The sequence below is a fragment of the Cetorhinus maximus genome, chromosome 12 (assembly GCF_964194155.1).
Source record: "Cetorhinus maximus chromosome 12, sCetMax3.hap1.1, whole genome shotgun sequence".
NCBI lineage: Eukaryota > Metazoa > Chordata > Chondrichthyes > Lamniformes > Cetorhinidae > Cetorhinus > Cetorhinus maximus.
The window spans coordinates 11,678,372-11,705,809 of record NC_135890.1 but is presented as its reverse complement, the minus strand read 5'-3'; the positions used below and the strand labels follow the sequence as shown (position 1 = coordinate 11,705,809).

The following is a 27,438-nucleotide window of genomic DNA, read 5'->3' as shown; positions in this document are numbered from 1 at the left end:
TTAACAAATTGAATCATTTTCAAACCCATTTAAGGAAGCAGCAGCCCATGAATTCCTTGAGAATTCTCTCACGGAGCGTTTTAATTCACTGCACTTGTTTCAGGAATGCAAGCTTTTAACGCACATTAAGGTTTACTCCAATGGCCAACTGGGTCACTTGTCCCCACGAACCTACTTACACAATTCCCCCTCCCCACTGACTCGCCTTCCTCATTCCTTTCCTGAAGACTCGTGGCTGGGTACAGCAGCAAGTTAGGGTTGGGTGTGTTCCTGGAAGTTACGTCACTCAGCCTGCTGTCTCCAATCCCCCTTAAAACAGCAATTTACCCCTCGCCTCCAAAAACTGTTGCTAAACTAATAAACTGCGTGTTTAAAAAGAGCCCACAATTTTGTCAATGCCCCTTATGATTTTTCTCCTGGGTTTAATGGAAGTAGTTTGACCCTTAATTCCAGGAGTCTCCAAAATATGGTGACAACCCTATGGTTAGGCCACAGATAATCTCCATTTACAGAGTATGTACCAGTGTATTAACAAGGTCTGCTCTCATTGAGCCAAGTCCAAATGTTGCTTCATTAACATGAAGAGGCTTAAGAGTACGTTTTATTTCCCTCACTACAGTGTCCAGTTGAGAGTTGCGGCCATGGTGATCGAAAATTGTCAAAAGGAGATGTGAGAAAGGGTTTCACATTAGTTCATTCCTTTGATTGTCCCCTTCTTTCTATAATATATCCTTTTGTTCTGTGTTTATCCTTTCCAATGCATGCCCATGAATTTGCATCCAAACATTGCAAAGCATTCAGTGTTGATACTATAAAGCTGTCCAAAAGAGTACTTTTGAAGATATTTTTTGCCTGAGCTTGGGATTTCCTGTCAACAGTGTTCAGATTTACCCTTCAGCTTTTTTTTTCTATTCATTCATGGGATGTGGGTGTCGCTGGCTAGGCCAGCATTTGTTGCCCACCCTGAATTGCCCTTGAGAAGGTGGTGGGGAGCTGCCTTCTTATACCACTTGGACTGCAGCGGTTCAAGTATACCCACAATGCTGTTGGGGGCTGAGAAGAGTTCCAGGATTTTGACCCCGTGACAGTGAAAGAACAATGATATAGTTTCAAGTCAGGATGGTGTGTGACTCAGAGGGCAACCTGAAGGTGGTGGTGTTCCCATGTATCTGCTGCCCTTATTTATTCTGGTCAGTGGTGGAGGTCACGGGTTTGGAAGCTGTTGTCGAAGGAACCTTGGTAAGTTGCTGTAGTGCATCTTGTAGATGGTGCCCACTGCTGCCACTGTGCGCCAATGGTGGAGGGAGTGGTACATTTAAGCCTAGAACTTCTTTCTTTACCAGTTCTCATCCACCTCTTCTAAAATTGCCAATTTATTTTGGAGTACAGTTCCACAAGCAGTAGGGTCTCAATGGTAGATTGTTATTACATGCCTGGGGGTTAGGGGGAGAGGAAAGGAGCACAGCTAAACCAGATCTTGGTTCTCACATGACACGACTATACACACAGGTTTTCTCTCTCTCATTCAGATCACTGGACAATGACCACAAACAGGAGCAATGGCTGATTTTCCTTCTAATGTCTCAGGCCCAGGGACAATGAGGTCAATTATAACCAACCAAACTGAAATCAGCAAAGACAGTACAGACCAAGGACGGAATCAGGTATGTACCTGGTCAGTGTGGTTCGTGCATGTACTCGATGGTCAAATAGCAAAGCTAAGCATAATTTCTTTAATGATGACAACTGCATCTTCAATGTGCAGTTTTGAGCACTACTCAAAGTGAACCATCAATAAGGAGAGTGTGGAGGGAAACCATGACTGAGCTTCCTGAGCTAATAGGCAATGTCTGATGTGTAAGCCACCATGTTGGAATCCACACATTGATACAGGGCAGTACGACATCAAACCAAAGGAAGCACATTCAGTTCCACTGACCCAGAATGAAGCCGACGCGATGTCGACCGCAACAGAAGAGCTTCAAACTCTCGGAAATGAAGAACTCTTAGACTTAGATGAAATGAGGCCCTTTCATCCGAAAATCCATTCTTAACTCCCCACTATTTCCCTTCAAAGCATTAGGAATCATTCTTTATAATGGTGACATAGACTCCTTTGGCAGACGAGAACATTTGAAGGAAGAATCAACGTTTTGAAGGGAAGCCCAAGGACAGTGCTCAAGGCTAGACAATAAATCCAGTGATTGTGGTATTACAGACGTGCACCTCAACCAGGGGTGGGGGCCACTGCCAACAGCATGACACGGGACTCAAATTAAAATCTGGAAGTTCCCCAGTTAGATGGCTCTGCAGAGCTAAGTCACACAAGAAGCTTAGAATGCCGGCTGGGGCTGATATGGTTAACTGCGTTCACTGAGGCAACAGGAGCTAGTTTCCCTGCCGCTTACCGCTTCCCAGACACACCTAGGCCACATGTTTTTTTTTTAATGTAAACACTGCTGACAAAAAACAAAATGACAATGTTAAGGTTCTCAGTCCAAATTAGGTATTGACTGCCAAGTCCCTGCTACAAGTGAGGCTGTCCCGCTAGTGCTGTTTTGCCTGGATGCTCCTGAACCCGAAGCAGTGCTGTGCAGATGGCACAAGTCAGGCTCGCTGTAACAGATCCGCCGTATGTACCAGGTGAATCAAAAGCAAACCGTACGAGGGGCTTGCTCAGAGGGTTAAGGCACAGCACAGCCTTGTCGGGGAACGGTGGAAAATAACGTACTCAACCCCTCCAGCTATTTGAATGACTTTCATCAGGATTTAACTGGAGATGCTCAAGGAGAGTCTGTTGAACACATGGAAGACGCAGATTTGAGCCTGATTTTCTTTCGTTTAGACAGATGTCATACTGTTTATTTCATAGTAATAAACGAGGAATTATGACTCCCTGTAGACTCTGGCTGTGATTAAGGTTTCAGAGTATATCCGATTACACACCTGCTGGAATTTATTACTTTTTAAAAAAAAAACAAAAAAAAAACCTACTGAAAACAAGTGTCGCTCGTCTTCTCTCCTGTCCTGAGAGTTATGAACCAAATTAGTGCGTGGGTCCCACTGGTATCAGGCAGCCTCTAGTAGCTCAGCCAGTTGGTTGTCATTCGCATGGGGTCAAGAGGGTGAGTGTCAGTTGGCAAATCCAACCTGGAAGGGCATCAAAGCCCATCCCTGTCCCATTTTTAGTTGATGCCCATGGAATTTTTTCTCTCCAGCAGGTATCACTCATTTCCAATCAGGAGTGGGAATCCAGGATGATTTTATTTCCTTAGCCCACCAAACCCCCTCCCCACAACTGCCACCCCTAGCTCTAGAGTACCTCGCCTAACATGTCGCCAGCTAATTTAGCACAGACTCGCAATCAAAAAATGGCACCTTTTTTGGTTTTTGTGGATTTCTGCCACACCAGCTGATACATTTAGCAACTGATATAAAACATTCCAAAAATTAAAGAATGTGGTATTGCTGCGCGTTTATGGAAGGTCCAGAAATTGTGCACAAAATATTTACTAATTCAATGGAGCATTGTGATCTCCATTTGAAACCATGAGAGTGAAGCTTTAGCAGTGTAATAAGGGCAAAATACTGCGGATGCTGGAAATCTGAAACAAAAACAAAAAATGCTGGAAAAACTCAGCAGGTCTGACAGCATCCATGGAGAGAAAGACAGAGTTAGCGTTTCGAGTCCGTATGATTCGAAGAAGAGTCATACGGACTCGAAAGTTAACTTTGTCTTTCTCTCCACAGATGCTGTCAGGCCTGCTGAGTTTTTCCAGCATTTTTTGTTTTTGCTTTAGCACTGTAAGACTACCTTACGCACACTACTGGCCATTTCATTTTCCTGCAATGGACTGGGCTACTGAGGACTTTTTAATGTTCTGGCTGAAAGGGTCCTGAAACGATGCTGCATGGATTGAAGTTATGCGGACCTTCCTGTGAACACCAGTTTGATTCCACAGTATCTTTACAGTGCAGAAGGAGGCCATTCCGCCCATCGAGTCTGCACTGGCACTCCGAAAGAGCATTTCACCTCATCGCACTCCCTTGCCTCATCCCCGTAACCTTGCACATTCTCACTTTTCAGGTAGCAATCCAACTACTGTTTGAGTACCTCGATTGAACCTGCCTCCACCATACTTTCAGGAGTTTGTTCCAGACTCCAACCACCCTCTGGGTGAAAAAACTTTTCCTCACATCACATTTATTCCTTTTGCCAATTATTTTGAATCTGTGCCCTCTAGTTCTTGATATTCTCTTGAGTGGGAACAGTTTCTCAGTATTTACCCTGTCTATACCCCTCAGGATCTTGAATGCCTCTTTCAAGTCTCCACTTAGCCTTCTTTTCTCCAAGGAAAACAGTACCAATCTCTCCAAACTATACTTATTGCTACAGTTCTTCATCCCGGGAATCATTCTTGTGAATCTCCTCTGTACTCTCTTCAATGTCTTCACATCCTTCCTCAAGTATGGACGCAGTACTCCAGATGAGGCCTAACAAGCGTCTTATACAAGTTCAACATGACCTCCTTATTCTTGTACTCAGTGCCCCTATTAATAAAGCCTGAGCCACTATATGCTTTATTAACTGCTCTCTTGCCATCTTCAATGACGTATGTACATATACACCGAAGTCCCTCTGTTCCTGCACCTCCTGTGGAGGCTCTCCCTTTATTTTGTACTATCTCACCATATTTTTCCTGCCAAAATGAATCACCTTACACTTCTCTGCATTGAACTTCATCCGCCACTTGTCTGTCCAATCCACCAACATATCTATGTCCTTTTGAAGTTCTAGACTATCCCCATCACAGTTGACAACGTTTCCAATCTTTCAGCAGTAGGAAATGTGATGAGAGTATACATAACACCAACTTGCATTTGCATAGCATCTGTAACATAGTAAAACGCCCCAAGGTTCTGCACTGAAGGGTAATCAGCTGAAGTTTGATATCAAGATAATTAAGGAGATAAGTAAAACAGGTAGTCAAACGCTTGGCTAAAGTGATAGGTTTTAATGAGAGTCTTGAAGTGGGGAGGTAGCTGGAAAGAGCTAGTAAGATGGAAAAATTTGGGCAGGGAATTTCACAGTTTCAGAATGAGTAGCGGAAGGCAGGGTTGCTAATTAAACTGGTTATTAGAGCAGCCTGCTATAATATAACACTACACATCCCACCACATATTATACATTACACACTATATTTAACATGGTATACACTGTACAATGCATAATGCATTAAATAAAACAGTACAGAATATATTCTATTGCGCACATATAATGTATAAAATTTAATGTACCAAGATAATAAATTATCTTACATCACATAGCTTTTGTCTACATTTATAATAAAATCTCATCTATATACCCACTCACAACTTGGCTGAGAATAGGGACCCACAAGTGGGGGAAAACAAAATCAGACCCGAGTTCCCACTCCACGGGACAGTCTGTCAGCTGCCTGCATGCCACACAGTTTAAAAAAAAACAAAAGGACGATTGTCAATTTTCCACTATCACAAAACCTATATTTAGGCTGTCATGTGAAATTTTCTTGATTGAACAAGTGTAATGAGATGGAAATGTAATCTAATTCAGTCGATTTACTTCAATGCAAAGTACAAAGACAGATTTTTTATTACAAAATTACAGACTGGCTGGATGTAAAATGTAATAAGTACAATGTCATCCTTGGATATGCATTAAAGGGAAGGTATCTTGAGGGTAAGTACCACTCCTGATAGGCTCTTACCCTCTGGAGATCCATCCTGGTCTTTATACAACAATTTTTGAATTTTTGCCCTGGTTTAGTTTCTCTCTGGTTCAAATGAATAAGTCATGTGTCACCCGAGGTATTACCAACACCAACTCTCAGATATGTGCTCCAGTGTCCCAGGGTGCATCACAGACCATAAAAACTTCTCTTGCTTTCCCTTGTATCCTCACTGCTGCATTCCAATTACATAGAAGGTACAGCACTGAAACAGGCCATTCAGCCCAACTTGCTCATGCCAACATTTATGTTCAACACAGGACTCCTCCCACTTCCTCTTCATTGGGTTTATTAGTGTATCCTTCTGTCCTTTCTCCCTTACATACTTAACTGGCTTCCCCTTTAAATGCCATTTGCCTCAAATTACTCCTTGTGGTAGCGAGTTCCGCATACGCACCACTCTCGGCCAAGTGAGGTACAAATCGTTATTTCTGGCCTATATGAGCAGCCACCTGTTGCCAGAAAAATTGCAGCCCCTGAAGCAGCAGGGCAGACCCACCTCTCCAGAAGGTTTCCAGTCCCTTGACTGGAAGCGTTCAACGCCTCTTTGGTGCTAAATTCAGGGCTTCAACAGTGTCTATTAAATGATGTGCGACAATCCTTTAATGGTACAATGTGGCTATCAGCTGCTCACTCCAGCTCCTAAGAGTTAGGATTTCAGATCTCTGCATTTGTCCAATTCTGGCCTCCTGCACATCCCCGATTTTAAGTGCTCCACCATTGGTGGCCATGCCGTCAGCTACCTAGATCCTAATCTCTGGAATCCTCTCCCTGATCCTCTCTGCCTCTGTATCCCAGTTTTCTCCTTTAAGATCTATCTCTTTGGCTAAGATTTTGGTCAGCTGTCCTAATATCGCACATGGCTTGGTAAAGCATTTTGTTTGATAAGGCTCTAGTGAAGCGCTTTGGGATGTTTCACTAGATTAAAAGATACCATATAAACTAAGCTGTTGTTGTTAGCTTAAAGAGTATTACCAAATGCCTTATCTATCTGGTGTCAGTTTAGATCAGTTGTCACCACTCTCGCCTTTGAGCCGAGAAGGTTATTGAGTGGATTGAAACCACAGTGCGGATCTGAGCACATTATCTAGCCTTCCACTTTAGTGCAGTACTCAGAAGCATTACCGGAGATGACAGCACTAAGCTGCAGGTCTTTCTATGTGAACATAAAAGATCCCACGGCCCACTCTGAAGAGAAGCTAGGGAAATGGCCTGGCAGTAAACTAGCCGGGAGTGTAAAAATAGATTGTAAAAGCTTTTACAAGTACATAAATAGGAAGGGAGTAGCTAAAGCAAACGTTGGCCACTTAGAAGCAGAGACAGGAGAAATTATTGTGAGGAATAAAGAAATGGCAGAAACATTGAACAAGTATCTTCACCACAGAAGTCACAATTTACATACCAAAAACAGAGGGTAACATAGGGGTTAATAGGAATGAAGAAATTAAGGTAATTAATATCAGCAGAGAAAAAGTACTCGAGAAATTCAAGGGGCTAAAATCCACCAAATTCCCAGAATCTGATGGCCTACATCCTAGGGCTCTAAGAGATAGTGGATGTGCTGGTTATGATCTTCCAAAATTCTCTAGATTCTTGAACAGTCCCAGCAGAGTAGAAGTTAACAAATATAACACCACTATTCAAGAAAGGAGGGAGTGTGAAAACAGGGAACTACAGGCCAGTTAGCCTGACATCAGTCATCAGGAAAGCGCTGGAATCTATTATTAAGGAAATCTTAAAAAAGCATTTCGAAAAGCATAGTATGATCAGACAAAGTCAACATGGCTTATGAAAGGGAAATCCTATTTGACAAGTTTATTAGAGATTTTTGAGGACATAACTAGTAGGGTAGATAAAGGGGAACCACTAGATGTAGTATACCAAAGTGTACTTGGATTTCTAAAAGCCATTCAATAAGATGCCACACAAAGGGTTAATGTAAAAGATAAGGGCTCATGGAGGTGGGGGGTGATATATTAGCTTGGGAGGGTTGGTTAATGGACAAGAAGCAGAGAGTAGGCATAAATGGGGCATTTTCAAGTTGGTAGACTGTGACTAGTGGAGTGCTGCAAGGATTAGTATTGGGACCTCAGCTATTTACAATGTATATTAATGACTTGTATCTAAGTTTCCTGATAATGAAAAGCTAGGTGGAAATGCAAGCTGTAAGGAGGACACAAAGAGGCTGCAAAGATATATAGACAGGTTAAGTGAACGAGCAACAAGGTGGCAGATGGAGTATAATGTGGGAAAGTGTGAGGTTATTTACTTTGGTCGTAAGGATAGAAAAGCAGAATATTTTTCGAAAAGGCATGAAACTTGTAAACGTTGATGTTCAGAGAGACTCTCGGACAGGGTACACAAAATGTTAGCATGCAGGTACAGCAAGCAATTAGGAAAGCAAATAGCATGCTGGCCTTTATTGCAAGGGGGTTGGAGTACAAGTCTTGCTACAATTGCACAGGGTTTTGGTGAGACCACGCCTGGAATACTGTGCGTTGTTTTGGTTTCCCTATTTAAGGAAGGATATTCTTGCATTGGAGGTAGTACAGTGAAGGTTCACTAGAATGGTCTCTGAGATGAGAGGGTTGTCCTATGATGAGGGGCTGAGAAATTGGGCTTAAATTCTCTGGTGTGTAGAAGAATGAGAGCTGATCTCATTGAAACATGATGAAGGGGCTTGTTAGGGTAGATACTGAGAGTTTGTTTCCCCTTAATGGGAAATATAGAACAAGGGGGCACAGTTTCAGGATAACAGGTTGATGATTTAGGACTGAGATGAGGAGGAATTTCTTCACTCAAAGGGTTGTGATTCTTTGGCATTCTCTACCCCAGAGGATTGTGGATACTCCATCACTGAATTTGTTCAAGGTTGAGATAGACAGATTTTTGGTCTCTCAGGAATCAAGGGATAAGGGGAATGAGCGGGAAAATGGAGTTGAAACCCAAAATCAGCCATGATCATATTAAATGGCGGAGGAGGCTTGACAGGCTGTAGAGTCTTCTCCTGTTCCTATTTCATATGTTCTTAACATTCAACCCTCAACCAACACTGTCAGAAAACAGATGATCAAATCATTCATCATTTTACCGTTGGTTTGACCTTGCTATCTGCGAACTGGCTACCTGCCTAACAGTGACTTCCATTTTTATCGGGGGAAAAAAAAGTAATGTGGCTGCAAATTGCTTTGGAACATCCTCAACTTCTTTCCTAACTACCATTTGATAAAGTTGTCCTGCAATGACATGTAATTAATAGGGGGAATGCATTAGCCGAAGTGGTTAAGGCAGGGTGTGTGAGATGTGTGGAGGAGGCACATAGTCATGCAAAGCCTTCCAGGGAAACATTCCTGGAACCTACAGTCCCACTGCCAGACGTGGAATCTGCCCGGGCTCTTGCACTGAGCCACTGCACCCACAGGGAAGATTGGGGCCAGCACATGCTGTCAGCCAATAAATACTGCAAAACGACATCTCGAGTAACACAACAAGATCACGAAACAGCGTAATTATACACTGGGTCACCTGCTATGACAGCAAAAGAACTGGAATCTTGCTTTTGGAGGAGAGCCAGCAATTCAACTTTTATTTTAAGCCCTAACGCTCTAATGGGATATGTTGTCAACATTTCAGCATTAAACCTGCTCTGAAGGGGGCTTAAATGAAGTGACACAAGGGTGACAGGATAGCTATGGTCTTAAAGATTATCAGCGCTCTCAACTAGATCGGTCTATTGTGTGGGAGCTCGTGTTTGTTCCCTTTCCAAAGCAGTTCACATTCCCAGGAAAGCTAAGTTCATTCCCTACAGTGCCCTTACTGGGTGATTCAGGAAGGTGGGATGGCTTGGAAATGTTTCCAAGGGTGAATGAGCTTTGCCTCCGAGGCATAGGAAATAGCATCTGTGTAAAGGGTGAAGGGGTGGGGAGGAGATTAACATCAAAACAAATTAAGATGTAATTATTTGCTTGAATTTACATGATACAGGTTTCGAAAAACAAGAAAGACTTGCGTTTATATCACGCTTTTCACAACCAGAGGACATGTCAAAGAGCTTTATAGCCAATTAAGTACTTTTTGAAGAGTAGTCACTGTTCTAATGTAGGGAATACGGCAGCCAATTTGTACACAGCAAGCTCCCACAAACAGCAATGTGATCATGACCAGATAATCTGTTTTTGTGATTATGGGTCGAGGCATAAAGGTTGACCGCAGCACAAGGGGTAACTCTCTACTCGTCTTCAAAACATTGCAATGGAATCTTTTACATCCACTAGAGCGAGCAGAAGCGGCCTTAGCTTAACTACTCATCCAAAAGACAGCACACCTCTGACAGTGCAGCACACCCTCAGTACACCACTGGAGTGTCAACTTTGACTTTTGCCTTTAAGACCCGGAGTGGGACTTGAACCCGGAACCTTGTGACTCAAAGGTGAGTGTGTGCTACCAACTAAAGCACAGCTGACACACTATTCAATTTTAATGACCCTACAGTTGTTAGCGCTCCTGCCGGAGTCAAAAGGCTGTGGGGTCATCCTTCACTCTAGGGACTTGAGTTCCCGATCTAGACCGACACTGCAATGCAGTATCAAACGGGTTCTGCACTGTTGGTGGTGCTTCCTTTGGAAGAGATGTTAAATTGAAGGCCCCTTCTGTCCTCTCAGGAAGATGTTAGTGAGTCTACGGCACTATTCAAAGAGCGGCAGCAGAGTTCTGGCCATCATTTGTTCCACAGCCAGCAACTAAAGCAGATAACATGGTCATTTACTAACTTGCTGTTTGTGAGAGCTTGCTGTGTGTAAACTGGCTGGCCATGTTTCTTACATCACCCAGTGACTGCACTTCAAAAGCGTTTCATTGGTTGTAACGTGCTTTGGGGTGTCCTGAGGTCATAAAAGGAGCTGCCTGGCCTCAGCACCTTTTCAATATAATAAACTGACCAACACCACCCCACCCCCGCCCCTCCCACTGCAGCAGCATCGCCTTCAATGTAGTGCATTGACTTCCCTGTACTGAAACCAGCTCTTTCACATGACCTAGTATCATTTGACATCTTTCAAGGAATGGCAGATCCTGAAGTTTCCTTGAACCTCATGTGCTGAAGTTGCATTTCATTCTCAGATGCTTTGAGAATCACGCATTTCACATCAAGTGCACTGATCTCACAACTTGAGCCATTCTCTGCCATGCAAGTCACCTAACAGATATCTGCAGAGCAGCCAAAGATTTGAAAGGTCAAGAAATTAGGAAAACAAAATTGTCCCATGAGGTGTGTGTCAACACTGTTTCTCCCAGTAGAGAGGGTGACTGTACAATTAAAACAGACCAAACTCTGTACCTTTGCTCTGTGGAGGATTCTGGCTGCGATCTCGGAGGACGTTGATCTGGTAGACTGTTCCGTACGGCTCAAACAGTTCCTTTAGCTCTTTTTCCGACCAGGATCGTGGGATCTGGCCAACAAACATCTTAATGGCATCTGGGTCTGGCTGGTCCGAGTGATCTATTGCACCATTCATCTTGTTATTTGTACCGTTACTGTTTAAAAAAAAACACAAACAAATACGTCAGGTTAAGACATGTATCGAGATGGCAACCCCAATCATCGTGTAATGAACATAATCGCAAAGCGCTGCTTTTCTGAGCAAATCAACACCTCAGGACATGGCTCCTGGTCTTAATAACTCCTCATCACAGTGACACCTCCTCTTTAATATACTGGGTGACTTCTCCAGAACAGAGGCGCCAACTCCATGGGACAGCCGCCACTTACTTGTACAAGGCACCAGAGTGAATTTGCGTTGAGGAAGTGGAGCAGATTGGTATCTTGTGACAGACAAAACAAACAAGAGCACTAACTGAGGCGGTTTCACAGCTCTTTGCTCACACAGCACAGCCTTCCAAAAGTAACTCACGACGTGACATTTTGGTGTGAAAGAGACAATGGAAATGCAGTTACTACTTACATTAGGCAGCTTAACGAGGAAAAGGGCCCTACAAATTACAAAGACATAACTGTGTTTTCGTCAGCTTTAAAATGAGGGTCACTGTGGCTGGAGTTAAAAATAAGGCAAAGCTTTAAGGGAAGAAAGATCACATGACAGGAAGTGCTCAGAACCCCATCAAATGACTCCAACAAGTTAAATATGCAAATTACTTTTTCAGAGTTCATTTACACATGGATATGATCAGCAAAATGCGTCTTTAAAATGCTACATAAGATGGCTGGTAGACTTAAGGACTATTAAAATTTCTCCCCCCTTTTTTTTTGATGAGGGTTCAGCTTGGCTTTTTTTTTCTCCACGAGTTATTTTCTTCCGTTCCTCAACTGGGTCTTCCTGTGTCTTGTACCCTGTTCGACCACAAGGTCTTGTGACTAAACCACTACGCTTCTTTCAATAACAATGCCGCTCTGAAATCCAGTCATGAACGAGTGAATTGTGCAACATTCTCAGATGCTTCAAGCCCACTGACAAAAGCCAGTGATTGATGTCTGATCAACAATCTTGCCCTTGTTGTGTTGACAAAAGCAATGCTGCTTGCACTTTGTTAACCAGTTTGGACAAATCATTGAAATGCTGGCTGACATCTCCATATTCCTTGTGAAACCAACATTCTTGAGAATTTCAGAAGATGACCAAATTAAAAGTGACTGGAGTAAAGGCAAAATGCAGCGGATGCTGGAAATCTGAAATAAAAGCAGAAAATGCTGGAAAAACTCAGCCGGTTCTAAAGAAGAGTCTTAGTGGACTCGAAACGTTAACTCTGTTTCTCTCTCCAAAGGTGCTGTCAGACCGGCTGAGTTTTTCCAGCATTTTCTGTTTTTATTAACCAAAAATGACTGGATGACGATAAGTGAATTCAACAAAACAATCTTGTTGGAAAGACCTGGGATACTGTGGCTTGTCACTTTGACCAGCAACATTTGGCCCTGTCCCATGGTGTAAAGAGAATTAAATATTACAAGCGGGGAGTGTGGCTGTGCCAGAAAGTAGAATCTCCCCCAATCCTTTCTGCCTTGCCCTCTCTCCTCGATGTGCTGACCAGTCTTCAGCTGTGGTTCGACAACATGCTGGATCTCTCAACCAAATGGTTCTTCTGCAGTGCAAGCCTAAACAGTAACAACCTATTCAACCATGACTGCATCACAGCAGAGCTAGATTCCGTCTTTTCTGGATGTCTAAACGTGTGCCATGTTGAACCACTGGCTGGTTATTAGGAACAGGAAACTCTGGCTAATTCTCATCCCTTCCTTCAGTCCAGGGATGCTGAAACCAATGACAGAACTCCCAACTGCTATCCTGACTGGGAGCAGCCAATCCAGCACAGCCTGGAATCAGGAACCTTTTATTCTGTATGGTCTCCTGCAAAAACAGGAGGTGCCATTACCCATCATCATCCAGTCGCTCAAAATGGCATCTCAAAATCCCTAAATATCAGGCTTGGTGGAGAGACTCTTCCAAGGAGGACTATTTCAAAGAAGAGCAGGGCAGTTCTGCCCCCGTCTCTTGACCAATACTTAACCCTCAACAGATTATCTGGTCATTATCTGACCGCTTTGTGGGATCTCGCTGTGCGCAAACTGGCTGCTGTGTTCCCTATGGTTATAACAGTGTCTACACTCCATCGATGGTACAGCATTTTGGGACACTCCCCTGGTAGTGAAAGCCACTGAATAAATAAATAAGCTATTTTTTTTTTTATTATTCTCCGAGAGAGGGCTGTGAAAATTCAAAAACAACAAGTAGCTTTCCTTGTAATGGAGAGAGAAATTGAGACTGACCCTGCCTTCAAAGGAAATAATTTGTGGGAAACTGAAGTGCTAAATGTCCAGAAATATGATGCACAAGGCAACGCTGTCTGAAGGACATGTGAGAGAAACAAAATGAATCAAGTGACATTAATTTCTGCTTCAAGCACAAAGGAAACAGTTGTAGAAGAATGCGAGGAATCTTAATCCTCTTTCAGCTCTTAACCCTTACTCTGCTGAAAGGTTAAAAAGTCAAAAACAAACACAAGACAATGCGCAAGTCATCACAACAGCTCTGAGGCCGATATATGAGGAGAAAGGTTTCTTGTCTACGTTGGTCCCACAATTCATCATGTTTTGGTCGAGGAAGCCAATTGGTCTGTGGTGGATGATGCAGGCTGCAAACATACCAGGATGCTCGAAAGCCCTGAATTACAACTTTTGCCCCCCCCAAAAAAAAAGAGGCAGCGATAGCAACTGATATCGTGTGGGATGAGCAGAAGGAACCCATTTGCTTTCACTATAAACATCACGACCATCATTGTACAGCTAGTTGATAAGACAACCCCTACACTTATGTTCCCACCTCTTTAAACCTCCCAGAGCCCCCACCATCAGTAAACATCTGACATGTGAACGCAGTCAGTGACAAGGTAGCATCTCTCTCCATTACAAGGAAAGCTACTTGTTGTTTTTGATAAGGTACACTCAGAATATCACAGGGATCTAGTGAGCGGTGTATGATCACAAGCACCAAAAGGAAGGCAGCCAAACGCAACTGGTGCCAATTTTCCCAGGTAATCACCTAACTACAGGACCATCACTCACAACCCTGGGCTCATCCACATCTATCACATTACATGAAGATTTGTGGTATATCCCACTTGTCAGTTTAATAGCTTAAATCATCGTTTGGTTCACTAACCTGCAGGTTTTTTTTTTACATCCTGTTTACCATTTCTGTAGAACTATTGCGCTTGTTTACATTTGATCATCTGCCTCTGCAATAAAACACACTTCTTAAAAGCCTTTAGCAGATATCCATTTGGATTTAATTGCACCATTATTAATTTGATTACACCCAACACCGTCTTGCATTGTGCTGGGGTGACAGCTGTGTGAAAATGCCACAGTTCCATTCACAATTCCAGGCACGTCTGTCAGCTGTTCACTCACTGGCATGTCAGGCGAGCCTCTCCCCATGCTCTCTATTCGCACCAGCTGAAGTTTAAACAAAGGTGCAAAGGGCCCCCACCAGCTGGTCTGGAGTCTGGAGCTCCGGCTATCATCTTTGCAGTGCCACCTCCCAGTATGCCTGTTCCATCCCTGAATTCCTTATTTAGTAAGAACTCGACGCAGAGGCCCAACTGTGGTATGAAAAGTTAGGAGTGGGAGGATGGGTGGATATTACTGGAAATGCTGAGCTTTGAAGTGCAGAGGGCAGTAAAGGGGGCAAAAACCTGGATGCCCCTTGATGTTCAGTGGCATTACCATCACTGAATTCCCCGCTATCAACATCCTGGAGGTTACCGTTGATCAGAAATTGAACCTGACTAGCCAAATAAATACTGTGACTACAAGAGCAGGTCAGAGAGTAGGAATCATGCGACGAGTAACTCATCTCCTGACTCCCTAAAGCCTGTCCACCATCTACAAGGCACAAGTCAGGAGTGTGATGGAACACTCCCTACTTGCCTGGATGAGTGCAGCTCCCACAACACTCAAGAAGCTTGACACCGTCCAGGACAAAGCATCACATCCACAAACATTCACTCCCTCCACCACTGATGCACAGTAGCAGCAGTGTGTACCATCTACAAGATGCGCTGGGGGAATTCACCAAGGCTCCTTCGACAGCATCTTCCAAACCCACAACCACTACCGTCTAGAAGGACAAGGGCAGCAGACAGATGGAAACACCATCATCTGGAAGCTCCCCTCCAAGCCACTCATCACCCTGATTTGGAAACATATCGCTGTCCCTTCACTGTCGCTGGGTCAAAATCCTGGAACTCCCTTCCTAACAGCACTGTGGGTGTACCTACACCACATGAGCTGCAGCGGTTCAAGAAGGCAGCTCACCACCACCTTCTCAAGGGCAATTAGGGATGGGTAATAAATGCTGGACCAGCCAGCGAAGCCCAAATCCCATGAATGAATTAAAAAAAAAATAGGAAAAACAGAAACACAGCATAGATTGCCATGTAGAAATATGATATTGTGGCTATAACAGAGACCTGGCTCAAGGAAGGGCAGGACTGGGTGTTAAATATTCCTGGATACAAGGTGTTCAGGAAAGATAGGAAAGGAATAGAAGGGGAAGGGGTGGCAGTATTGATTAAGGAGAGCATTGCAGTGCTGGAGAAAGAGGATGTCCTAGGATGGGGGAGGGAGGCAAGGACAGAATCTATTTGGCTAGAGCTAAGGAACAAAAAGGGTGCAATCACCTAGCTTGTTGTAGTCTATAGGCCACCAACTAATGGGAGGGGGTCAGAGGAACAAATTTGTGAGGAAATTACAGGGTGGTGCAAAAATTTTACAGTAGTTATAATAGGGACTTTAATTTCCTGAATACAGACTGAGATAGTAGTACTGTAAAGGGCAGAGCGGGGGGGTAAGTGCTCCTAGAGTGTGTTCATGGGAATTTTCTTTAGCACTATTTTTCCAGTTCAACAAGAAAGGAGGCACTGCTCAACCCAGTTCTTGAGATTGAGGTGGACCAAGTGTCAGCAGGAGAACATTTAGGGGACAGTGATCATTGTATCATAAGGTTTAGGCTGACTATGGAAAAGGACAAAGAACAATCCAGAGCAAGATTATTTAACGGGGGGAAAGTCAACTTCAATGGGGCAAGAACGGATCTGGGCCGAATAAACTGGAGTCAAAGGTTGGCAGGTAAAACGATAGCTGAACAGTGGGCTACCTTCAAAGAAGAGATAGTTCAGCACAGTACTGGTATATTCCATTGAAAGCGGAAGGTAGGGCAAACAAACTTAGGGCTCCCTGGATAACAAAGAAAAGATAAGGACGAAAAAGTATGCTCGTGACAGATGTCAGGTTGAAAACACAATTGAGAACCAGGCTGAATATAAAAGGTTCAGAGGGACAAAGAGGAAGCATGAAATGAGACTGGCAGCTAACATAAAAGGGAATCCCAAAGTCTTCTACAGGCATATAAATAGTAAAAGGGTGGTAAGAGGATGAGTAGGGCCAAAAAGGGGATTTACACCTGGGGGAAGAAGGCATAGTTGAGGTATTAAGTAAATACTTTGCATCTGTTTTTACCAAGGAGGAAGATGCTACCCAGGCCACGGTGAAAGGGGAGGAAATTCAGACACTTGAAGGATTTAAAATTGATAAGGCGGTGGTACCAGATAGACTATCCATATTTAAAGTTGATAAGGCACCAGGACAGGATGAGATACATCCAAGGAGCAGAGGGACCTGGATGCATATGTGCCGATGTCATTGAAGATGGCAGTAAAGGTTGACAGCGCAGTTAATAAAGCACACAGTATCCTAGGCTTTATTAATAGAGTACAAGAGCAAGGAGGTTATTTGAACTGTATAAGACACTAGTTCAACCTCAGCCTGAGTATTGAGTCTAGCTCTGGGTGCTGCACTTTAGGGAGAACACCAGGGCATTGGAGAGAGTGTAGAAAAGATTCACGAGAATGGTTCCAGGATGAGGAACTTCAGCTACGTAGAGAGATTAGTTAGGATTGTTTTCCTTGGAGAAGGGAAGTCCGAGAGGATACTTGGATAGAGGTATTCAAAATCATGAGTGGTCTGAACAGAATAGACAGGGAGAAACTGGTCCCACTCGTGAAAGGATTGAGAACGAGAGGGCACAGATTTTAAGTAACTGGCAAAAGCTATATCAGAAATAATATTCTCCTGCAACGAGTGGTTAAGGTCTGGAATACACTGCTTGAGTGTAGGCAATGGTGGAGGCAAGTTCAATCGAGGCATTCAAAAGGGAATTAGATTGTTCCTTGAAAAGAAGCAATGTGCAGCATTATGTGGGAGAGGGCGGGAGAACGGCACTAGGTGAACTGCTCATTCAGAGAGGCAGACATAACGGGCTGAATGGCCTCCTCCTGCACTGTAAATATTCTGTGATTCTGTAATCAAAAATATTTGGAGGACATCATCCCTAGGGACTACATCTCTGCCTTTCTATGCTGAAATCCAGGCTTCAGATGATGAACCCAGAGCTTCAGAGTGCTGGAGTTTAACGCAGGGAGCATTCCACCTGGCATTTGTGGAGCTACAAAATCTCAACCTTAGCAACAGGTTTTCCAACTCCTGTTTGCCTGGCGGGATAATGTCCTAGCACTTGAAACAGCTCCAAACGATGGATTTTACTCTGGGTAAAAAATGGGAAGAGGAGGGTCATGTTGTTCAGAAAAAAAATCATCAATCTCCTCATGCTTTGATGCTCATTGAATGCAGAGTTAAGGCTCTTTGATGCACATGCCGGAGAACGGACTTTTCCCCAGTGTTTAAGTCGGTCTTCAAAGTGAATAATCCCTGTTTTTAAAGATAGATTGTTTCAAGGTTGATTTTAATTTGAATTTTACACAAAAAATATATGCAAGAAACACATAGCAAAATACATAAATGATATTAATCAGAAAAAACTTGCATGTATGAGGTGCAATTAATCATTTCTATCACTGACCATAAATATTACATTTCCGTAACCTACCTTTTCAAACTCGTATTTCATGTTCATTTTAATATCCTTTAGTTCTGATGCCAAATGTAGAAATAGTCTGGCCTTAGCTAACATGTGCAGCTAATCATACTGCACCACAGCATAACTCGGTCTAATGATATAAGCCCAATGGTACAGTGGTTATTGTCATACACAATAACCCAATAGTCATGAGTTCAAATCCTCCCCTCTGGCAAAATAGAAAGTGTGAGAATCACCACCACAGCAAATGAGTTTGCAAGTTTGCTGGATGGTTGTAAAATGCTGAATGGCTCATTTGATGCCTTTTGAGGGAGAGAAAGCTGCCACCATTCCCTGTTCTGGCTCAACCAACATGGTCGACAGAGTTATTTTAACCTAAGCTGATGGGATCGGATCAGTCACCTGATTCTGCAGCCCTCCTGCTTTCAACACCTGCCCCGTTTCACTTTGTACCAACCCTCACTGTAAAATCGAGTAGACAATCTAACCCCGTTAGTTCGGTTGGGTTAAAATAGCCCCTTTAATGCGCACAGAGGTATCCCACCTAAACTCTCACGTATAACTCAAGAATTAGGCCCACCACTAGCCTCACCTACTATGGGCAATAAATGTGGTCACGCCAGCAATGCTCACAAATAAAATGGAAAATATAGCTGTTGGTGATATCAACATGTGGACACCAAACACATCTGAGTGACCTTTTGTCTGCTATTCAATCATTTCCCCATTTAAAAATAAGTGAGTACCTCGGAGTTGAAATAGCAGATAAAGCAATGCACAGGTGTCCCCTGCTAAAATCACAAACATTTCTTACCCACGTACACATTTTTATGCAGATGAAGGTTGGGATGGGTACTTCATTTTCCACTTCTATGTTATAATATATTGAATCTAATCTTCGCAATACTGGTTTAGACACACTCTCCTGCAATGCAGTGAATACTTGTAGAAAATTATTTTTGCTCAACTATAAGGCAATGCTCAAAAGCAGAGCTTTTCCCGTGAGTTAGACCAGTGAGGGTAGATGGTGACTACACTCACACGAATCAGCAACATTGAAACACTGCAAAACACTGTCAAACATTCACATCCTGAGCAGCATCTCCCTCACCTTGCAGTTTCCTCAATGCTAAGAAAACTGTGTGTTCATCTTATTGAATTCTGATTCTTTGCAAATGATCTCATCTTTCCTAGCACTTGGATCCAGGTGCTAAATTGCTGTGCTTCAAATGTGAGCTTGCACAGTGAGGGAGAGGGAAGGGGGGGTCTTTCACTGTAGAAGGAATACCAAAGTATTTTCCAGCACACAATCACTGGGTAGTGATTATTAGCTGGCACGCTAGGTAAATTTTCTTCTGTCTAACCAAAACTGCCATTGTAACCCCTGCTCCCATTCCCACGGAGATCAGCAAATTCAGGTGCTATGCAGACAGCTTCAAGTTGAATTTCTACTTGCTATGTATTTGAATCCCTCAGCCTGACTGCTCTTGTTCATCCACACTCTTCAGTGCCCACTCATAGAATATATTAACCCCATTCTCTGTTTATCTCCCCAAAATGTATTACCTGACGCTTAACACCATTAAATTGCATTAGCCATTTACCTGCCCATTGACTAGTTCTGTCTTCCTGAAGTCTTCCTCATCATTTCAAAACCCCCTATGTTTGTGTTATCAGCAAATTTCAAGGTTGTGCTTCCTGTGCCCAAGCCCAAATCACCCATATTGAGAATAAAAGTGGATTGAGCGCTAAGCTACTTACCTTTTTCCGATCTGAGTAACACATTTACCTTCTTTATATCCTGTCAGTTAACCAGCTTTCTATCCATGGAGCTACTTTTCCTCTGATACAAAAGGTGCCTGAATTTTCCTATCAAGTGTGAGGCACTTATTGGACACATTTAGAAAATCAATGCAAGTTACTGATTTCCCTTTAACTGTCCAATCAGTCACTCCTTCAACTGAAAAAAAAAAATGCTTTTCCAAAACAATTACTTGCCTTGTTTAACCCAGGCATTTCTAAACATGGGGCACAAGAAGGGGACACAGAGTGAGCTGAGGCATAGAGCTGAAGGAGGCTGTAGAGGCAAGATGGAGCCAAGCCACGAAGTCATTCGAGAATGGGTTGAGAGTTCTGAAATCAACGTGCAAAAGGGAATGGGGAGGTTAGCAAGAGCTGGGGTGAGCAAGACGGTATAGCGTAGGATATGGAGACTGACGGCCTGGAGTTTGCGTCAGGTGGAGTTCAGCAAGGCGCTGGATGAAAGTAAGAGTTGGTGCCTCCAGGAGACAAAGCAACAGCTGATCCTAAGACACGGCAATTGGCAGTTCTGTTGGAAGCAGCAGCTGGAGTGAGGTGGAGATGGATCTTAATGGTGGAAAGTAGTCCTGAAAACAACTGCAGAGTAAAACCCTTTCACACCACACACTGCAGTTAAAAGCCCATTAAATTCATTCTTACTGTGTTAAGAGTCGGCAATAATTCTTTACATCAATCCATCAGCACAGCTAATTCGTCACCAGGATAACAATTTAACAACACTTTCAGGTGGGCTTTCACCTCAGTAAAATACACGGACTTGGCAACGAGCTCTGAGGCAGACCTGTCTCGCACATTTGTAGCTTTCCTACATTGAAGCAAATTGCCCCAGTCCACCAGCACATTAATTATGTGAGATGTGACGACGATAATTAAAAGGTCTCAACAAAAGCAAAGACCACAGCTCAAAAAATTGTTTAGCTTCAAAAGGAAACTAAATGGATCTGAGTTTATCTCCTGTTGTTGGCACCGTCACTTCTTGACACGTGGGCCTGGTGCAGCCCACTCTAAGCTGATAGCTACTGCTCAAATAATAATGGGTCATCCTTCCCGAAGTTCACCGAATTCCAGCAAGACCCATACCTGGGCAACTGGTTATCCAGTGTGGCCTAAAAGGAGCTGAGGGAGTATTCATTTAAACGGGCAGGGTTTCAGTAAAATAGAAAGTTTTAATTGCAACATTGCTAGGCCCATCCCACATCATCGCCTCCTCTTATTTTGCTGAAGGTGTTGACTTTTGCTGGGCTGTGTTTCCAGGAACGCTGGGTTCCCGGGATCATTTGTGGTCTCCCCCCCAGCAAATGATCAATCCTCTGCCATCAGCTCTGAGAGCAGGGTAGAATTCATCTGGGGTGGCACCACTAAACCAGCGATGTCACGATGACCACCCATTAACGTGCCCAGCCCAATACGGAGTTCCATTGGAGCCAATCTTCCATTGGAATCTGTGCAAAATATTTGACCATTGTCTGAGCTCCATCCTGCCCTCAGCTGATGTTTGTGTAAAAACAGGAGTCCCCTACAGGGCCATCATGGAGCAGCAAGTGCGTCCCTTGCTCCCACTCCCCCCTCCCGCCCACCCTGTTCACCAGGCACCGAGATCAGCAAGTTTAGCAAAGGTCAGGTATTAAGCACAAGATGCTTCCAGTTATGAATGGTTCAGTCCCATACAGTGTAGTGCATTTACAAACTGAGCCAGAAGCTGTGACGGGAGGTTAAGGAGGATAAATCATTGGTAAATCTCAAACTGATGAGGGCTTAAAAGCTTCCAGCAACTTACCAGGAGACTCCACCGTGCGATAGCTGGCTCCTTATCTGACCGGTGCACAAACTCGGACACAGTAGGAAGATATGTGAAAAGTTAATAGCATTAAACCAGCAGGGAATGAGAAAGGCCATTCTGCCAATGAGAACATTGCTCCCATAGGCTGTTTACAAACTACTCCAGCGCAGATTTGACACGGCTATACAATCTGGAGAGAAATTCTGCCACATTTCTGCTAGTCTCCTCAACCACTCCCCACACACCAAGCAAAACAATCTTTCAATGCTCAGCTATGTAAGCCTGGCCAGTTGTCTTGACAGCTCGATGTTTTCAGCCAGAGCTGTTCCATGTATTAGCAATGCTCTTGTTTACTATCAAGCGTCGGATACTTGTCATCTAAAAAGTGGTGGGAACACTGATACAGGTGATGCAGCAATAAATACATTCCAAGTACCTCATCATTTGACTGGCGAGATCTTTGACAAAGGTTACTTGCTAAAGAAGCACCTCAGTGTTAAACAGAGAAAATGAACCCTACAACAGCAATGAATCTGCCTAACCAGTGGGCCCAGGTAGAGGTGCAACTGGCTATTAGATGCAGGAAGAAAGCAGAGAAAGAAGCGGGATAAAACAGTGATGCTGCTCCGCTCACAGGCTGGAAAGTTTATTTTATCCCCTCAAGTAATTGTCTCTGGCTAATTGCCGAGGGGAGTTTTCCTGGCTCACTACAGGACTGTGTTCCACAACACGTCTGACTGAGACTGTACTTCACCATCATTGTCAGTCTGTCATCTCACCACTTGGCTGCTCATTTTACAATCTTCCTGATGAAATACAATGTTATCAAAGTGAAAGGTCTGACCCATAGACAACAGCTGAAACAAAACCTTTCTCCATTGGTTCCAACATGTCAGCAAAGAAGGTGCTAAATGCAGAGTGTGGCCCAAAAGTGGGTGCACATTCATGTAAAGGTGCGAGATGCTTCACAATATTAAAACGACCTTTCCCTAATCCCTGGCATTAACAGTCTTTTTTTTTTTGTTTTTCTTCCCCTCCCCGGTTATTTCTTTCAGTGTTGATGCTCCATCTGGCTTGGGGAGTTTGCATCATGAGTCAATCACAATCACACTTCATCATAAAGTCTTGAGCCTCCTTTAACACACACAGATGGAGCCATTCAGAATCAAATTAATTTCAGATTAATGCAGTCTGGATTCACTCCAGTCGCACAATGCAGTAGAGTCTCGGGCCCCCAGTTGGAACTGAGCATTTTCTTACTCTTTAGCATGTGTGGGCACTGCAATGGTTTGTGCGTCGTATCCCCAACACCTGCAACATGTGCTGAGAGAAGCAATCCCCTCAGTTCTGTTGGCTTGCTAAACCCTCCAGAAAAACATGCGTGCACCAGAGGTTCACTGTGTATGGCTGGATGTGTACGCTAATCTGTCAACCACATTTTTACAAAACAGAGACGATCACCAATCACGTTGGTAAATGCTTCATCGAAATGCAAATAAAAATCCTAACAGTACAACATACATGGGAAGCGGAAGGCTCATGCCAAACTATAGGCTAACAATGTGTTGGGGGTATCACAGCAGGATCAGGACACGCCCCAGCAAGAGGTCAGAGGGCTGAACCAAGAATGAATAGTGGAGAAACTTGGACTTTTCAGCCTTGAGGAGAATTGACTGAAATACACATGATCATATATTGTGTAATTTTTTTTTTCCAAAAAGGAAAATCTGGAACACTATTTCAAAATAAATCTCAACAACAAGACAAAGGGGCTTGGCAAAAGGCAAATTCAGGACTCATTGCGAAGCCGACATACAGAGTGAGTTACACATGGAAATGGATTTCATATTTGAGGCAAAAAAAATGGAACCGTTTAAAGGGTGGTTGGGAGATATCTTTTAGGCTGGTGTCGCTACAATGGGCTGAATTTATGCCTTATTCTCTACCTCCACAGTGACCTCAAGAACTGGGATTAAGATCAACCTGTCAAATGAGAGAAGGGGGGAAGTGACGTATGTATCGGAAATTCTCCTGTCAAGTAAAACCACTGGGACATCAGTGCTAGCAACGTACAGCCAAACTCAAAGAGCCCCTGAATTCAATCCCAGCTATTCCAATTGTTCAAGCAGACAACAACAGCTCTGAAGAAGAGTCATACGGACTTGAAACGTTAACTCTGTTTCTCTCTCCACAGGTGCTGCCACAGCTGCTGAGCTTTTCCAGCATTTTCTGTTTTTGTTCCAGTTTTCCAGCATCTGCAGTGTTTTGCTTTAATCTTGGCTCAGAATTACACACTGTTGTGTTTTTCTTCTCCTTGTGCTCACTTAGTGGATAAATACCAAGGCACCAACTATGCATAAGGGATTGGTTAACACAAAAGTAGGTATATTCATTTATTAAAGATTTGAGAAGTTGGTACCGATATTGCACAATTGGAGAACTTGTTCGGAGGTCTGAGTTGGTATCTTCCTCAGAACAAACGTTGACTAAGTCCGGATCGCATGATATATTGCATAATTTCCCCTCTAGTGATGTATACAAGAAACATAACCACAGCCACTTAAAGATGTACCACAACACACACTGCTTTATAAAGACTGCAATGTGAAACAAAAACCTCTCTCTTAGTCCTATCCAATCACTGGCATAGATTGCAAACTTACTGCTGGTTAGCCATCATGGTAAACAGGTGTCCTGAATTTTGAGCATCTTTAGCAGTTGAATTCAAGGGAATGTCTATCCATGGCTACCTTGAGACAAACCACCTTCAGTGGCTGTGTCTGAGTGGACAGTGAGGAAAATGGGCCTCTGGGCTTTCTTGAATGTAGACACTGGAGGTATTCTTCCAAAATGGCCTTCTCTGTGACCTGTGCTTAATTGTTTACAACTTAGTAGAGACACTGAAGGGGCAGTTCTGGTATTTGTCAACTTTCATGTTGCGCTGCCAGCAGCAGACTGACATATCTTGGCCCAGCCCAGTTTACTTGGGAATACTTCCCTTCCTGTGTGGTTGGTGCTTGGGGATGTTCGGTAATCGCAACTGTAACCATGTGCGAATTGTTGACATGTTATGAACTCCCCGTTTATTACACTGCTTTTTGCATGGTCTCAATTTCCATTCTTATGAAAATGTTTCAATAAGAAGTGTTTTCAAAGAAAACCAACCAAGCAACCAGGCAGTGGAATCCTGCCCAGCTGTCTATCACCCTGTTTTTTTAAAAAATAAATAACTTCCGTGGCTGATTAAGCGCGGATTTCTTTCTCACCTCCTGATTTCACCAGGTTTTAAAAGTGGACTATTTTTGGACTGTGTGCAATTACTGGGGATACACTGGAAAGCTGTCAACAAACTGGGTGCATCCATTTCACGATTCAGAAAATTTGGCTCTCACTAGTCTTGGGAGGATGGCAGCCTCAGTCTCCCCAAGTAGATTTTAACTCCATTTTCCTGCCTTTGCTCCATTTCCCTTGATCCCCATACACAATAAAAATCTACCCATCTCAGTCTTGAAAGCTCCAACAGCATCCACAGCATTTTGGGGTGGGGAGTAGTGAAAGTTCCAGATTTCTACTACCCTTTATGTGATAAAGTGCTTTCAGATTTCACTCTTGAACAGTTTAACTCTAATTTCAAGATTACATCTTGATTGCTTTGACAAAGGGTACAGTTCCAGTGAATTTATCCTGTCAGATCCTTTTAACGTTTGAAACACCTCAACCAGATCAGCCCTCAACCTTCGAAAATAAGCTGGTTAATCAGGGACAGTGCTATTTTCAATCATAGATGTGGGGTTATGCTATAGACATGCATTAACCAAAGGCCATCCCTCTGGCCTTGTGGTGGTCAACAAGCTGTCATACTGACCTGCATTGCCCTAAAGACTCAAATGACCAAAGAGTTGTCCTGCAGACCTGGGCTGACCAATGAACTATCCTGGTAACCTGGATCAGCCAGGTTGCTGTCCCAAAGGTCTGAATTAATTAAACGACCATCCTAAAGACATTGGCCAATGAAGAGTCTGTTTTATAGACTCTAATTAGCAGCTGTGGATTAACTAAAGGGTACTTTTATTGATCTGAACTAAGTGTGCTATGAGACAGGTTCCAGACCATTATGCAAATGAAGTATTAACAGAACTTTTAAGTGTATATAAAGAGTTAATCAGATATTCCATTCTATCAAGCAAACCCTCAGGTTGCTCATGCCAACTTTAAACACACTGGAGTTACTTCCTTCTTGACTCTCACCTTTTAATAACCAAACTACTCAACCAACTCCTATTTAAAAATAGCCAACTTATCAAAGAACTGATCATTTCTTTCCTGCCAATAAAAATGGGCCACATTGAACTGTTCTGATCCACTTGTGGTCAGCCTGAGCGTCTTAAACCAACTTTCAAGACTCTTGTCTGCACATGGTTAGCCAGCTGTAACCAGGGAGCCATCTGCAATGGTTTTTCTTCCTGCTCCCTCACTATCACCTCTGATGTCTCCGAAGGATCTATTCTTGGCCTCCCTTCTATATCTCTTCTACATGCTGCCCTTCTGCAGCATCATTTGAAATCTGTTTCCACATGTATGCTGACAGCACCCAGCTCAACCACACCATCACCTCTCGACTCCTCCACTGTTGCTAAATTGTCAGACTGCTTATCTGACATCCAGTGCTGGACGAGGAGAAATTTCCTCCAACTGAAGATCAGGAAGACCGAAACCATTGTCTTTGGTCCCCGCCACAAAGTCTGTTCCCTAACCCTCTCTGGCAACTGTCTTGAAGCTGAAGTGGTCTGTTTGCAACCTTGGCATCATATTTGACCCCAATATGAACTTCCAACCACATATTCGCGACATTATAAAGACCACCTCCATGACATCATCTGCTGCTGAAACCCTCATCCACATCTTTGTTACCTCAAGACTTGAATATTGCTATGCTCTCCTGGGTGGCTTCCAACATTCTACCCTCTGTAAACTTGAGGTCATCCAAAGCTCTCCTGCCCATGTCCTAATTCCCACCAAGTCCCATTTACCCATCATCTCTCTGCTCGCTGACTCACATTGGCTCCCAGACAGGCAATGCCTCGATTTTTAATTTCCCATATTTGTTTTCAAATCTCTTCATGGCCTCCCCACTCCCTATCCTTGCAATCTCCTCTAGCCTCACAGGTACCTGTACTCCTCTCTTCCAATTCTGGGTTCTTGAACGTACCCAATTTTAAACATCCCGCCACTGACGGCCCTGCCTTCAGCTGTCTATATAGGCATCGAACTCTTGAATTCTCTCTCTAAACCTCTCTTTCCTCCTTTCAGCTCTCCCTAAAACCTAGCTCCTTGGAGAAGCTTTTGGTCATCTGTCCTAATATCTCCTTTAGTGGCATGGTGTTGAATTTTGTTTGATAATGCTCCTGTGAGGCACCTTGGCACTTTGGGATGCTGTAATGCCCAAAAACTCAACTATCCATGGGTGCCACCCTCTCTATTTCTCTTCACATTGTGCCACCAATTGTGGGTCGATGGAGGCTTCAGATGATGATCTGTATGTTGCACCGGCACATTAGGTCATACAAAAACCTGTAGGTCTAGGGAGCTAGACAAGGTGTAGAATTGATGCCCACCAGAG

General features: G+C 43.5%; 1 protein-coding gene across 27 annotated transcripts in view; it reads right to left on the bottom strand.

Annotated features, from left to right (window-relative positions):
- celf2 (cugbp, Elav-like family member 2) overlaps positions 1-27,438 on the bottom strand; it is a 726,013-nt gene that overhangs the window by 154,812 nt on the left and 543,763 nt on the right. For 25 of the 27 annotated variants that reach the window (XM_078553002.1, XM_078553000.1, XM_078552995.1 and 22 more), the window contains one exon: positions 11,107-11,303. In XM_078553002.1, coding sequence (XP_078409128.1) covers positions 11,107-11,284 — 178 coding nt within the window. In that variant the 5' untranslated portion in view covers positions 11,285-11,303. Of the gene's footprint in view, positions 1-11,106; positions 11,304-11,731; positions 11,839-27,438 lie in introns of those variants that run through there. The other 2 variants (XM_078553004.1, XM_078553015.1) reach the window with 1 other exon arrangement.